The 15,543-nt window shown below is 36.1% G+C and overlaps 2 protein-coding genes across 3 annotated transcripts; one reads left to right on the top strand and one right to left on the bottom strand.

Annotated features, from left to right (window-relative positions):
• Positions 1–870: 870 nt before the first annotated feature.
• On the top strand, positions 871–7,925 carry LOC115963132 (type I inositol polyphosphate 5-phosphatase 12). 2 transcript variants are annotated; one of them, XM_031082027.1, is made up of 11 exons: positions 871–1,784; positions 2,342–2,594; positions 2,858–3,674; positions 4,341–4,465; positions 4,634–4,718; positions 5,084–5,249; positions 5,352–5,392; positions 5,480–5,750; positions 5,935–6,058; positions 6,138–6,498; positions 7,111–7,925. In XM_031082027.1, the coding sequence occupies exons 1-11, from the start codon at positions 926–928 to the stop codon at positions 7,510–7,512; spliced, it is 3,504 nt and encodes a 1,167-aa protein (XP_030937887.1). In that variant the 5' UTR covers positions 871–925; the 3' UTR covers positions 7,513–7,925. The 2 variants fall into 2 exon arrangements, with proteins under 2 accessions (XP_030937887.1, XP_030937886.1); XM_031082026.1 differs by having other exon boundaries at positions 5,084–5,392.
• Positions 7,926–9,117: 1,192 nt separating this feature from the next.
• Positions 9,118–15,282, bottom strand: LOC115963638 (ankyrin repeat-containing protein At5g02620-like). Its single transcript, XM_031082730.1, has 3 exons — positions 14,180–15,282; positions 12,154–12,563; positions 9,118–10,377 (listed from the first exon to the last, which is right to left on the bottom strand). Exons 1-3 carry the CDS (start codon positions 14,724–14,726, stop codon positions 9,517–9,519), a joined length of 1,818 nt encoding a protein of 605 aa, XP_030938590.1. The 5' UTR covers positions 14,727–15,282; the 3' UTR covers positions 9,118–9,516.
• Between the last annotated feature and the right edge of the window lie 261 nt (positions 15,283–15,543).

The raw sequence follows: 15,543 nt of genomic DNA, 5'->3' as shown, positions 1-15,543 counted from the left end.
GTATTAGTATTTTATACTTATATTCGAAGAGAAGAGAATATATATATACATATATATATATATATATATGTTTTTTGAGAATCAAGAGAAGAGAATATTTGAGGAAACTTATTAATCCTTATAACTTCCATTAGCTAGGGACTATATTAAAAATCCATGCATTAATTAATGTTTCCTGCCCTCATCGGACCAATAAGAAAATGCCAAATCGTTAAAATATAAACACCTCAACAAACTAATATTTCAAATGAATCCTAATTTTTTCTTTGTACAGTCTAAAATCCAATGCCTTTCTCTGAAATCAAATATATTCCACTGCTTTTAAAAGAACCAGTGCAGTGGCAATCACTAGGAGACATTTTTTTTAAGCTGTTTGACATATCAGCATGCCTGTTGAGGTTTTTTTCTTTTTTCTTTTTTCTTTTTTTTCTTTTTTTGTGGCATTTTATTATTGTTACTTCCTAATTGGTTACATTTTTTTTATGCTACATACAAAAACAAAAAAAAAAAAAAAAAAACAATTTTTTTCATATCTATTGAATTTGGTAAGTTTTAATGGTTCTCATCCAGATCCACCAGGAACATAAGTTTTTTACTTACAAATAACAATCTTTCAAGTAGGTGTCAAATTTTGGGTGTTTCTAGAGAGACTTTCTGTGTCACCTAATTGCCGGTAACATGACCCAAAAATGAAATAAAAGGAAGAAACGTTCCTGTCCGTAAGCTCCCAGCAAACCCTCCGCCTTTGCTTCCCCCAAATTTTTCTCCGAAACAAACGTTACATTCCCTTTTGACTCTCTCTTCTGCTTTTTTTTCCACCTTTCAAATTTTCTCTTTCTTTTTTCCCATTTTCTTTCTTTCTTTCTCTCTTTCTATCTTTCTGGGTTTTTCTTTCTTAGCTATTTTTTTGAAGCTTGTTTCATGCATGGATGACACCAGAATCGAAGACGATGATAAGGATGCATTGGCTGGACTAAGCGCCGTCCCTCTACGTAAAATCCAATCCCACAGCCATCAACTACGTGCAAACTCAACTCCTCAAAAGCGACACAACAAAGTACGTAAACATAGCCTAGACGAGGCTCATGTACCCGACTGCTTTGAAGACCACCAACAGCAATACTACAATGACTCTTCCGACGATGATTTCTTTCCTTACTCCTCCTCCTCCACCACCACCGCTTCTTCCGGGACACCAGTTTTCGGTGGTGGTGGAAATACTAATGACTATCTCTCGCAGAGAATGGACCGTGGCCTCTGCATGGAAGATGGTCAAGATGAATCCAGGCAAATGCAAGCATTGCCTGAATTCATTGGAAGTGGAGGGATGAACGGGATCTTCAAGGTTCCGGTTCGCGCCCCAGTTCATCCTGGCCGCCCGCCTTGCCTTGAGTTGAGGCCTCACCCTTTGAGAGAAACCCAGGTGGGAAAGTTTTTGAGGAACATTGCATGCACGGAAACACAGTTATGGGCAGGTCAAGAGTGTGGAATAAGGGTGTGGGATTTTGACCGTGCTTATGATCCTGGATATGGGCTTGGTGGGTCTGGTGGGAGGGTTAGAAGGGGTGATGAGGATGCTGCACCATTTCATGAGTCTGTGAACACGTCTCCAACTATGTGTACGATGGTTGATTGTGGGAATAGGGTGGTTTGGACTGGGCATAAGGATGGGAAGATTAGATCTTGGAAGATGGATCAGCCTTTGGATGATAATCCTTTCAAGGAAGGTCTTTCATGGCAGGCTCATCGTGGTCCTGTTCTTTCAATGGTTTTAACATCTCATGGTAAGCCCTTTTTTTTTTTTTTGTCTGTTTTTGTTTAAAAGGGTAAATCTTAGGTACAACTTATTTCTTAGGTGCCAAATTACATTGACAAATGAATGACATGGTTCGATTCAATTGTCCTTGGAAAAGAGAATATTGGTTTTTCTGTATTAGTCAATACATCTATATGATTGAATTCAATTGAAGAACCTAAGGTACGATAATTAAGGAACTGTTTCCAAGTTATGCTATTTTCTTATAAATTAGCATACATTTAGTTAATGTGTTCTTTTGAAAAGTGATATGAATAGAGATGGGGAAAATAATGGGGGATTTTTTTCACGAGTGTTGTGTTTTATGATTAAGCAAAGGGAGGATATGTGAAGCTTGTTATAAGACACGCTGTCTTAATTTACTAATGACTTTACCCAACTGTTTTCTTATCACTTGATTTATTGTAAGCTTGAGTTTTGGTGTGTAATTTGCATGTAAAATCACGAGAACTTATCATTCTATGACATAATCTTGGTGATGTTTGAGTGCTAATAGAGATAACTATTCATGTTTCTTTGATGCAGGTGATCTGTGGTCAGGAGCTGAAGGTGGTATTATTAAGATCTGGCCATGGGAATCCATTGAAAAATCTCTTTCTCTAAAAGCAGAGGAAAGGCACATGGCTGCTTTACTGGTGGAGAGGTCATTTGTGGACTTAAGGAGCCAAGTCTCTGTTAATGGTGTTTGTAGTATATCTTCTCAAGATATAAAGTGTTTGTTATCTGATACTGTTAGAGCTAAAGTTTGGAGCGCTGGGCCTATGTCCTTCTCACTTTGGTAAACTACTCTTTCATATTAGTATATTTATGTACAGGGTTGCTGTGTGCTTGATAATTAAATCTTTAAACACTAAAAATTTTCAATAAGATGCTTACATTGCCAAAGAAAAAAGAGGCTGAACTTTACTATTTCAAAGTTGTGAATTTTCAGAGAAAGAGATATCATTTCAAAGTGCCTCATTGCTTGTGAAGAAATTCTTTATAATATCACAAATTACATCTCTTAGGTATATTAAGAATTGGTGTTTTCACTTTTCACAGGGATGCTCGCACAAGGGAGCTTCTAAAAGTGTTTAATGTAGATGGTCAGATGGAAAATAGAGTTGACATGTCAGCAGTACAGCATGATCAAGCTGTAGAAGATGAGATGAAGGTAAAATTTGTTTCCCCATCGAAAAAGGAGAAATCACAGGGTACTAGCTTTTTGCAACGATCACGCAATGCTATAATGGGAGCTGCAGATGCCGTTCGTCGTGTTGCAACCAAAGGGACAAGTGCGTTTGTAGAAGATGTCAAGAGAACAGAAGCACTAGTGCTAGCTGCTGATGGAATGATTTGGAGTGGATGTACAAATGGCTTGCTTGTGCAGTGGGATGGGAATGGAAATCGAATGCAAGAATTTAATTTCCATCCTTGTGCTGTCCAATGCTTTTGCACTTACGGGGCACGAATATATGTAGGCTATGTGAGTGGTGTTGTACAAGTATTGGATCTTGAGGGAAATCTAGTTGCAGGATGGGTTGCTCATAATAGTCCTGTCATAAAATTGGCAGTTGGGGCTGGTTATGTTTTCAGCTTAGCTACTCATGGTGGTATACGTGGGTGGCACATTACATCTCCAGGGCCTCTTGACAGTGTAATACGATCAGAATTGGGTGGAAAAGAACTAAAATATACGAAACGAGACCATGTCAGAATCTTAGTTGGCACATGGAATGTTGGTCAAGGAAGAGCCTCTCATGATTCACTTATGTCATGGTTGGGTTCGGCTATATCAGATGTTGGCATTGTTGTTGTTGGGTTGCAAGAAGTTGAGATGGGTGCGGGTTTTCTTGCAATGTCAGCAGCAAAAGAAACTGTAAGATCATATTTATTTCCCTAATTGATGTTGCTCACAACTTGATTGTGGTTACTTCAGTCCTATTTGAGTTTTTCTATATAAACAGAATACAAATTTCTAGTAATTAAAAAATTCTTTACAAATAATCTCTCTTTTAGTATAAAGTTGAAATACAAATTGTACTTGAAGTTTTCCAATGGTCTTTTAGATCACATGGCATCTCATTCCCTTAAACGGGAAGTTGAAGAGGAGTCATGGGTTCAATCTTGTACGAGTAAGTAGTATTTGCTGATCAGAAAAAGAAAAACTGTAATTGAAGTCTATGAGATGATTTCAGAACTTCTTTTTTTTGTGCCATAACTCTGCAACAATGATATGTAAGATCATTTCAGCATTAGGTTATTTTCTTAATTTTCTTACAAATGCAAGCTGGGGAAATTGTAAGCAAAATTTTTGCATCCTGAAAAAAGAAGCCCTGATTGTGCAATATGATGTTTCTGATTGTCCATGATTTTCATCCACGTGTAAAAGTTCATTGTATCACTAGCATGAAGTCCAACCGACCATGTGATCATCAACCAAAGTTTTGTCCCTGTCCTGCTTCTCTCTCTCTCTCTCTCTCTCTCTATTGTGTGTATGCCAGGGTATCAATTTATTTATATATCTGTTCCCTTTCAAATGTAGGTAGGACTTGAAGGGAGTTCTGTGGGACAATGGTGGTTGGACACGATAGGGAAGGCCTTAGATGAATCAGGAACTTTTGAGCGTATGGGTTCTAGGCAGCTAGCAGGCTTGCTTATATCCCTCTGGTAAGCAATTATATGGAAATGTATTTGAGATTTATCCTCTAATTACCTGTTAACTTTGCATTTTATCTTTCCTTTTCTTCAATGCAGCATCCTAACTTGTCCCTATTGATGTCCTTTTTTCTATAATTTTGTCATTTCTTATATAATACCTTAATATTCTTCAATTAGGGTGAAAAAGGATCTTAGACCATTTGTAGGGGACATTGATGCTGGAGCAGTTCCATGTGGCTTTGGTCGTGCAATTGGTAACAAGGTTTGTATATCTTTGAAATGTTGGAAAGTAATTAATTTATGGTCATGATCATCATGTTATCTGAAGTTCAATATAAAGTTATTTTATCTGTGAATAACCTCTTCATGGTTGCATGGAAATAATTTTTGTTAAGTAATCTTTTAATTGGGGGGGATCTTTTGTGTTACTGTGTTCTCCTTTACTTAAACGCCCTTGTTCTCAATGAGAGTAAAAAAGTGTAATCTTGAATTGATATTTTGGTTTTACAGAAATTAAGTACCTGTCCAAAACCATGCTTTCAGTTAATGGCACTGTTTCTTGTATGAATTTTTTTTCCCTGACTTCTTCAGTTTATAACATTGACTTGGCTACAACTGTTCAAACAGGGAGGTGTAGGTTTGAGAATCCGAGTATATGATCGGATAGTTTGCTTTGTGAACTGTCACTTGGCTGCACATCTGGAAGCTGTCAATCGCCGCAATGCAGATTTTGATCACATATATCGCAATATGGTCTTCAGCCGGTCATCAAATCTACTTAACAATGCAGCTGGTATGGTGCCATACCTGTTTTTGTTTTGCTCTCTTGTCTTCTCCACATATTTATTTTGGCTGCTTTATTCTTCTGGCTTTTCGTTTGCCCTCTCTGTTGCAGCTGGTGTCACAACTTCTGCCCAGGTGCTTCGAGCTGCAAATGTAAGTTTTTATTTTGGTTGATTTGGTTTCTTTTTTCTTCTTCTACTTTCATTGGCTAACAGTTGCAAGGCTTTGCTGCTTTGACAGGCTGCTGCAGGTGGCAACACTGAAGAACCAAAGCCTGAGTTATCTGAAGCGGATATGGTTGTATTTCTTGGTGACTTTAATTACCGTCTTTTCGGTATATCTTATGATGAGGCGAGGGACTTTGTTTCGCAAAGATGCTTTGATTGGCTCAGAGAAAAAGATCAGCTCAGGGCAGAGATGCAATCTGGGAAAGTTTTCCAAGGAATGCGGGAGGCACTCATAAGATTCCCTCCAACATACAAGTTTGAAAAGCACCAAGCAGGTTTAGCAGGTACACATTAGTAACACTTGTATGTAAGAATTTCAGCATTTACTATATGAGCTATTTGATTTATAGCATTAACATTTGAATCGATTAGAAGAGGAAGTGGATTGACATTTACTTTGATTGTGTTTTTTCTGTTTTCATTGGTTTCTTGGTAGCACGACTTTGATGACTTTCACTATCTTTCCAGGGTATGATTCTGGTGAGAAGAAGCGTATTCCTGCCTGGTGTGACCGGATAATATATCGTGACAATCGTGCCACTTCAGCGACCAATTCCAGTTTAGAGTGCCCTGTGGTGTCATCAATTTTACAGTATGTTGTGTTATTAGGAAAGATTGCTGTCATCTTCATGGTTTGTTTGTTAGTAAAACTTGGTCTTCATTTTTGACAGGTATGAGGCATGCATGGATGTCACTGACAGTGATCACAAACCTGTCCGGTGTATATTCAATGTGAGAATTGCTCATGGTGATAAATCAGTAAGGAGACGGGAGTTCGGAAGAATTTACAGATCCAATGAGAAAATCAGGTCCATTCTTGAAGGATTAAGTTATATTCCAGAAACCACAGTGAGCACCAACAACATAGTTCTTCAAAACCAGGAATCAACCATTGTGAGAATCACCAACAAATACGCCAAGGATACGGTTATATATAAAATCATGTGTGAAGGTCAGTCAACTGTCAAGGAAGATGGAGAAACACCTGAACTTCGCCCAAAAGGAGGCTTTGGCCTTCCAAGATGGCTTGAGGTATTGTGTTCTGCCTTTTGTTTACATAAACTTTTTATCTTTTTTTCCCCCTACTTAGACACCCTATAAAATTTTGAATTACTTCTATATATCAGTTTCTAGGAGCAAATCACCTTTAGCAATATCCCATGATCGAAGCCCAAATATCTGCAATTTATCACAAATATCTTGTGTCATGTGCAATGTCATAAATAAATATAATACATATTTTAATTTAACCTTTATATCTGTTTTAGGGATATCTGTGTGCAGGCATGTACTCAAATGATAACATAGAACTTGTACATAATGTTCATCAATACAAGAATGGTCAGAATAGCATACCTGCTATCACACTTCCTGTTAGCAGTAGCTTAAAATGCACAAATACTAAATAGATGTATTCTACTCTACATTAGGATGAGCTTATTTTCATCATTTTTTATTTTTATGTATTTATTTATTTTGTTTACTGTGTAGAAGTATGACTGTACTATGAAAAATGTCATACTTCTCCCGTTTATGATGAAAATAAGTGGCGTTATTTAGTTTAACAACATTGATAATTGCCACAAGGTGGATTTTTGCCTTAATCCTGATTTATTGTTTGTTCTTGTATTGTGTTCAAATTAGGTCACACCAGCAGCCGGCATAATTAACCCTGAAGAATTTGTGGAGGTCTCAGTAAGTCACAAGGACTTTCACACCCTAGAAGAGTATGTTGATGGCATCCCACAAAACTGGTGGAGTGAAGACACTCGAGACAAGGAAGTGTTCTTGGTCATAAATGTGTGTGGCAGTTGCTCAACCCATAGCTATAATCACAGAGTCCGTGTCCGTCATTGCTACTCGGGCAAGACAATCCGCATCGACTCAAAATCCAACCATTCTAGAAAGTACCAAGGAGGCTTAATTCATCGGTCTGATCTCCGGCAACTAAGTACTTTGACAGATGCAATTGATGACTCCCAACATATGAAAACCCCCCAAGAAGCTAAAAGCAAAACCCCAAGCAAAAACCACCCAAGAAGCTAGAAGCAAAACCCCCCATGAAGCTAGAAACAAAGACTAATAGTTTATGGCAGATATAGATGCATCACCAGGGCAAGTGCTTTGACTGGAAAATCTTGATGTAAATACTTTGTGGAGCCTGGTTGCCAATACAGTCATCTTACAACAGTCACAATTTGTTTTATCATCTATTATATTAATGCATCAGTTCATACACTTTCAACTATTTAACTTCGTTCTTTTTAGTAAAATGCACATTGTAATTTTGGACAAATGGGTTGTTCAAAACGACAGAAAGGAAAATGTAACAAGCAGCAAAATTGAGCTGCTTCAGTTTCTAACTCTTACAGATGTTTTCTTAGCCTCCACTGGTGCCAATTTTCTTTGTAAAACAGATACGGACTACTTAAGAGTAGAGCCACTGTGACTCGTTTTGCTAGTGATTTACTTGCTTTATTCATAATTTGGTTTTTATGTGTAACAGCTGAGTAAAGAGATCCAAGGCTGGAGCAATCCTTTTTCTCTTATGGCCATTTCTTAGTTCCAGAAATATGTTTCAAATTACAATAAGAATAATAAATGTAGTGACATAGAGTTCACTATCCTTATTAAAAATGGTACTAGTAAATGTGGTATTAGCTATGAACATGTGTAAAAGTGACATTAAAGAGAAGCAACAATAGTATTTATTAAAAATGATTGATTTAAAATGGGACAAAATTTGGCTCCAATTTCCACTAAAAAAAAAAAAAATTGTTACATATTTTAAAAATCTAACTATTGGATTACATGTTTTTTACATTTTTACGTTTTTAACACGCATATCAAATTTTGTGTCAAACAGATGTTATGTACTATTTAATCCATAAACTTATTTTTATGCATAATTTTAGACTACAAAAACTTAAAATTTAAACATATGATTGATGATATAACTTTTTTTTTTTCCAAACATTAAAAATATATAAAGAAAATATAATTCAATTGTGAATTTTTCAAAGCTCATATTCAATAAAAAGATATTGATATTAAGTGGAGCTGTAGCTAGACTTTATCCTTTTTTTAGTCAAATTTGCTATACAAATTGATACAGAAATCAGGAAATTCAGAGTCAACAATGAATCAAAATCAGATTGTTTTGTTACGTAATCAAAATTACGTCAACTCCCTTAAATCAAGCTAGGATTAAAGCATAAAGAAAATGTGTTAAACTATTTATAAGAAATATAAATAAATAAATTAGTCAAAAAAAAAAAAAAAACTTGGCAGGTGGCCTAGTCCTAGCTGTTAATCCTGAAAGGTCTGCAAGTCTGCAACTAAAACCAATGTTTTCAATTGATGACATTTGCATCCTTTCTTTCTTTGGGAATTTATGGTCAAACTTATCAAGTAATCTAACGGGTTTACAAATCCACACTCAAATGTCTATTACTGCAAACAATAAATAGCAGCCAAAGCCATAAAAGGTATATATTAAAAAGTACTTCTTCTATAACTGAAAACCCATTCTGTGTATCATGCCATGGTCACTTGGATGTTATTCTTCCTCAAAATTGCTGTCAGACACCGTAAGGTAATCATTTTTAATGCTCCATGCCAGAGTCACATCGCAATAAAATCAATAACAAATTTGGAAGAGAATAGAAACACCTTAGAGAAAAGCAATTCTGAACAGATTATAAACAGCACAAGCCACTACAGCATTTGCACATAGTTGGATTATATATAAACTCAAGCATATATTTGCATAGACATCAATAGTTGGCACCTTATCCTGCTCTTGAGCTTCTAACAAATTCTACACTGATCTCTAGGATAAAATTTGAAAACTTATCTAGATTTATGGCAATGTCAATACCAAAGACGACCTAGCAGGGGAAGGAAATCGTGGTACCCCTTTAAATGAAGGTTTCTTGTGAAGGTGCAAAGCAAGAAAAGATGACCTGAACAACCTTAATGCCTTCTTTTCTTGGTTGCTGATGCCAAGTACTTGTTTCTTTTCTTCATACACTCATGGAAAACCTCAACTCAGAGTGCATACATTCTCTTATATTCATGGTTCAAAATCTCAGGCTCTGATGCCATAGAATTGGTGAAAGAACGAGATTGACTCTCAGCTTTCCTTAGGCTCCTCAATTGTTTATCCTCCATTCTATGTATAATGACACAATAACACATAGAACCAATAGTAGTGAGCATGATTGTAGCACCTAATACTGTAGTACACACAGCAAGCCACTGGGCATTCGAGCCCACCACCAAATATGTCAGAGAAATGAAGGCAGCAGAAATGAAGAGACAAGCTAGCCACATAAGCTTGTTAATCACAAACACAAGCTGCCTCTTCGCCTTCGGTTCTATTACAACCACAGATGTTTGGACGACAACAACAGCTAGGGAAATGAACAATGCCAGGCTATCAAACACAAAGAAAATTAGGAAAGAAGCTTTTTGAGCTATATGGGCCTGTCCAAGTGAAGTTCCATCTTGTTTTTCCTGAACATACTGGCCAGGTACAGTGAAAATGGCTGCAAAAGCAACAGTAGCAATGAGAACAGCAACAACAGTTGCAGAGTTTATAGCATTGTTGAGGCCACTAATATGAAGCTTCTTTAGCCTCTTTGCAATTTTCTGGACCCTTGCGCCAGTTTGACGGGTCTGTTGGAGTTGTGACTGGACATCATGTTTTATGTCACTGACGGTCTGCTTAAGTTGCTTTGCTGCACTTGGAGGTTTTCCTAGGTCTTTAGAATTGGCGGCCCCTGCTTCCCTTAAAACGGAGACAAGTTCAGGAGTTCCATATTTTTCTGCAATGTCAAGGGGGGTCTCTCCAGCCTTGTTCATTGCATTGATGTTAATACCCTCAACTGATAACAAACAACGTACATTCTGCAATGGCACAAAGGAAAATTTCAATAACTGTAAAAACCCAACATTTTAAAAAATGATTTAAATAAAAGTTAAAAAAGAAGTTTAGGATATGTCCAATATTTTTTAATCTTATTAGTAACAGAATTCATTATCTGATCAGACAGCTTGTGTTGGTCAAAATCCTAGTCACATGGTACCCCCTATGTTTTCATCTTATGCCCTTCTATTAGGATTGTGAAAGATATTTCCTCCTCACTCAATCAAGTCCTATGATCTTCTTACTAAAATTCTGCTACTGACAAGGACCTTTCCATGGCGACTCCCAAGAATCAGGAAATGTAATTTACATGAGCATGTTTTGTACTAACCAGACAAGCAAGACAAAAAAAAAAGTTGCCTTTAATTGAAAATTCCAGGAAAAACGGATCACAACTTAAATAATATAACACCCGTCCTTTGAAGACAATGCATCATAATGTTATAAACTAAGAAAGGGAGTTATGACTTGGACAGAAGAGATATTATAAGCTATTTATTACATGAATATCTAAAAGCGATGTAAGAAGAAATATGGTATTATCCAAGCCAATGTCAAAAACACATTTTATATTGACAGTGTCAAACATACTGACCACAAATAAGTTAGAACATGGCAACATCTCATACCCAGAAACAACACCAACTATAAATTATTAAGTCACCCTTTTAAGTAACCTAAGTGAAAGAAGCAGAAGAAAAACGACTCTCCCCGTATTGTTTTCTTTCTTCTTTTTCTTCCTTTTTTAAAAATAAAAAATAAAAATGATGGGGAAAGAAATTTTGGTTATGAACGATGGGCATTAGGTGTCAAAATTGCAGGTTTAATTATTTTGGTCAACACTATAGGCTAAAGGAGACATAGACAACCCAACATATAACTCAATCAAAAAACACAATTTGCTAATTGTTCAAATTGAAGAAGTTCAGTTCATATTGTTGGCCAAGTTTAGAGCCTCAAGACACTGAACCAAACATTATACCCTTACTCCTGATCCCCCAGGAGTGAGCAATAGCAATAGCAATATCAATCTAATCAATTTTGAACTGGGCTTTTTAGATTGAATAAAATTCCCAATCACTGAAAAGCTGTTATTGCTGAACTAAACAACCAATTTTAACATCTAAGCTTGAGTTTAGTTTGTTATTCAGTTAACAAGATGGTTTATCCACTCATAACTATCCACTTGACTGAAAAATCCCCTTTTATTGCAATATAGATTTGGTACTCCAAAATCAAATAAAAAGAATTGCAGTTCTAGACTTTTACAGAATTTGGTCATTCAATGCGTCTCATAGGTTGGAACATTTCCCAAACTGATTGGGGGAGTTTAATAGAAGGGAAACTGTTCTCACACACTTGTTGATTTACACTCTATACATACGACATCCATAATTTCACGTGCGATGTCCACGTTCCAAACGTAAAATTGGTGATGTGTATGTATGATGTCAATGAAGAGTATGTGAGAATCAATGTGATAAACTTAAATTACTAGCCGGAAAAAGTAAAAACTGTTGAACTCTAATATTGAATGACAAATGAAGGCTATCTTAGAATAACATATTCTTGTTAAAAGAACTCTTAGATTTTTTTTTCCCTTTTAAAGGAAAAGGAAAATATCAACTAGTTTATATAATTATTAATTTATTTAAGTAATAAGAGCATTGACATAATTTGTAAAGCATAATTCTCTTCATAGATTTATATAAAATTAAAAAAGAAAACAGTTGAAAGATAAAGAAATGGGGAAGAACCTCAATGCGGCCCTTCTTCGTGGCCACATGCAATGCTGTATTTCCCTTATTATCCTCCAAACTCAAAACCGACAGGTCAGGTTTTATCAACTCCTGCAGAATCTCCTCGTTGTGCCCTTTCACAGCCATGTGCAATGCAGCCTGTCCTTTTTTATCAGTCCTAAAAACAGTGCTTGGGTCTTTGTTAAGTAGGGACTTCACAACCTCCAAGTGCCCCATCCTGGCTGCTGAATGAAGAACAGTCTTACCATTATTCTTGGCTATCTTAACAAGGTTGGAGTCTGTTTCTAAAAGAAGGTTGACTATGTCAATGTGCCCCTGAGTAGCAGCTGTGTGTAGGGCAGTTGAATTGGTTAGATCTGCAGTCATGGCCAAGTTGGGGAATACATGCAAAAGTTCCTTCAACACCTCTGCAAGAATTTTTATCTTTCCCTTTGTCAGAATAAAAAGAGAATAAAAACCTCCATGACTATAAATAAGAGATTACCATTGGTATTTCCCAAAATATACTTAGCATTTCTACCCATAAAATTAATCTACAAACATAACAACAATTATAATCTGCAAGAGAAAGATATAGATTTAATTATTAAGTATTCAAGTTAACTATTTTATATTGTGAAGTCTTATTGACAGCCTGAAGCAATCAACAAAGAAAGACAGTAACACACATACACATAAAATTGCACACAAGCTTGCACGTGATTGCCCTATGGTTTCATACATTCCATGAAATCCTCTAAAAAGGGAGGGGGAAAAAAAGACTGGTGATGCCATGTTTTACAACTTCAGAAAACAGTAATGTAAGTAAGAGTTCTAAACGACTTAGCTTAAAATGAATGCACTTATGCACATATAGATTACCTAGCAAAACAGAACACGCATATGGTTTGCTGCTTTCTTTGCCATCCCTTCCCCCAGAAACAGAAAAGAGAAAAGAAAACACACACACACAGACAGAAAGAGCTTACTGCATAATTAGCAATTAAGTGGCATGATAAGAAAAAGGTTCATATTCAGAGAGAGAGAGAGAGAGAAGCCTTTTACCAAACTATATCTCTAACCTACAATAGATCAGATCCTCATCAATTCAAAATCAGAAAGTATAAAAGTGAAAAATGTACAGTTTAGAGCATGTCCGCTCTTCATCTTGATTAAGAGTTACAGAATCATACAATCATTGCGATACCACAGAAATAGAGAACATATTTCCAGTACTCTTTTTCACTTAAAATATATATAGTCATGACTAAGGAAAGAATCTGTATTTTCATCACACTTAAAATAAGCATAGAAGGTAAAATTAAGAAGTTTTTTTTTTTTTTTTTCAACAAATGATATCATTTATTTTGATCATCAAGCTTCTACAATTTTTTTTTTCTTTTCTGTTATAACTACTTGAATCATTACAAGGTTCAAAATTCTGTTTTTTGACAACTCCACCCCGGATGGAGTAGTAATCAACCTGCTATGGAAAGACAAATGTTGCAAATAACATTTTTAAGGGCATCCAAAAGCCAATCAAGCAAATAAGGAAACTGAAGAATGAAGATGGGATAATGAACAAAGATTGTCTATTTTGGTGGAAAAAGCAAGTTCCCTTCCTTTTTCGATGAGGCCCAGCCATGATGAATTTGAATGACATGACATGAAGTAAATAAGAAGAGCAAGCATATTTCCTGCAAATTGGTGTGAAAAAACTTTAAAAAACCAATTTCGTAGACACATGCATGTAGAATTTAACAACCATGTCAGTTCCACCTGACTAATACCTACTGGTTGGCCTAAATGGTTAAGCTATTATGAAACATCAAGATTTTTATCTAAATCAAGAAAGTTGCAATCAACCAATTACTTATAACATTAAAGCTCATATCTAGTGCACAAAGCTGCTACTTCCGTGGGTTTGGAAGAGGCTAATTCCCAGACTCGAACACACAACATATTACTTATAAAATTGTGAACAAAAAGTAACAATAATGAGGATTATCTTATAACCGGACAGGCAATCAGATGATATTCTTACCAAGATGACCCTGCTTTGCTGCAATATGTAATGGATCAAAGCCGTTCCTAGCAGTGATAGATGCAGTTTGCAAGTCCGAATATTTCAACATCTCCCCCACAACCGAAGCATATCCATTCTCTGCAGCAGCATAAAGGGGTGTCTCCCCCTCCTGGTTCTGCTTTGCCAACAATTCCTTTGCCTCATTAGGACCACAATTCTGAAGAAACTCTCTAACTCTACTCAAGTTCCCTGCCCTAGCAGCCAAATGAAAGGGCAAGTCACCTCTTTTCCCTGGTGAATCCTTGCCTCTCTTCCTCTCACCACCCATGAAACTCAGCTGCTTTTCCATCACTATCCGAAAGCTCTTCTGCTTCTCCATAAATCCTCTAAAACTCTTCTGTTTCTCCATAACCCCTCTGAAACTCTGCTGTTTTTCCATAACCCCTTTAAAACTCTGTTGTTTTTCCATAACCCCTTTAAAACTCTGTTGTTTCTCCATAGTAGCTCCCTTAAAACTGCTTTGTTTCTCCATTGTAGCCCCCTTAAAGCTGCTCTGTTTCTCCATGATCACACTCAAAAACTTACCTGTAAAACTCAGAGAGACCCACTTTCTTGTATTTGGGATATCATTTCTCTTTCAACAATGACTCACCAACCAAAGCTTGGAACTCTGATTCTCAGGTTCTATAGACCCATCCACAACTTTGAACTTAAAGATTCCAACTTTACCATTCAAACTAGAAATCACCTATTTTTTTAGGAATCAAAACCTTTATTCTTCAGAAGCTGGTACTCAAAGCAAATAGATAGCAGCCCCAATGGTTAGAAACGCTAGAAACTGCAATTTGAGCTCTAAAAAATGCTTTTTTTAATGTTGAGAAAGAACACCCAGTTGGGACTTCCAGTGAATCTGAAAAGTGAAAACCCAGAAACTGATTTCCACAAGTGATAAGAAATTGAACAGATCAGGAACTCAAAACCTGATGTTTTTCCTGGGAAACCCAGAAAGTGAAACTGAGAGTTTTACTCTGTAGAGCAAACACACCAAATAGCAATTAAAAAATGTATTATATGTATGATTCTCTAGTAATTGCTGAAAGCAGGCACATACTGCCACATTTTTTTTAAAAGCTACTTTATCTTGTAAGTAACTGAAGATAGAGGAGGCACCACCCAAAAAAATAAAGACAAAGACAATGGTGGTTTATTTTACTTTATTTTTTTAATTTTATTTAATTTATAAATTTAATACTTTATGAAATTTCTTTCTTGATTTAATTTAAGAAATGGTATAAAGTACAATCCATCCATCTGATTATTGTCTTTTAGAACGGAGATCATTATCTCCTTAAACCAAACTTACAAAAATCAACCAAAAGATA

Source organism: Quercus lobata, chromosome 10 (assembly GCF_001633185.2).
Source record: "Quercus lobata isolate SW786 chromosome 10, ValleyOak3.0 Primary Assembly, whole genome shotgun sequence".
Taxonomy (NCBI): domain Eukaryota; kingdom Viridiplantae; phylum Streptophyta; class Magnoliopsida; order Fagales; family Fagaceae; genus Quercus; species Quercus lobata.
This window is presented reverse-complemented; position numbering and strand designations above follow the sequence as displayed.

Bases quoted from the DNA above. Each gene is read 5' to 3' on its own strand.
- LOC115963132 (XM_031082026.1), top strand. From the start codon at position 926: ATGGATGACACCAGAATCGAAGACGATGATAAGGATGCATTGGCTGGA. The intron at 6,059-6,137 runs GTATGTTGTGTT...CATTTTTGACAG, and splicing joins GTGGTGTCATCAATTTTACA to GTATGAGGCATGCATGGATG. The intron at 6,499-7,110 runs GTATTGTGTTCT...TGTTCAAATTAG, and splicing joins GCCTTCCAAGATGGCTTGAG to GTCACACCAGCAGCCGGCAT.
- LOC115963638 (XM_031082730.1), bottom strand. From the start codon at position 14,726: ATGGAGAAACAGAGCAGCTTTAAGGGGGCTACAATGGAGAAACAAAGC. The intron at 12,564-14,179 runs GTAAGAATATCA...AAATTCTTGCAG, and splicing joins AGCAAAGCAGGGTCATCTTG to AGGTGTTGAAGGAACTTTTG. The intron at 10,378-12,153 runs GTTCTTCCCCAT...GTGCCATTGCAG, and splicing joins CGAAGAAGGGCCGCATTGAG to AATGTACGTTGTTTGTTATC.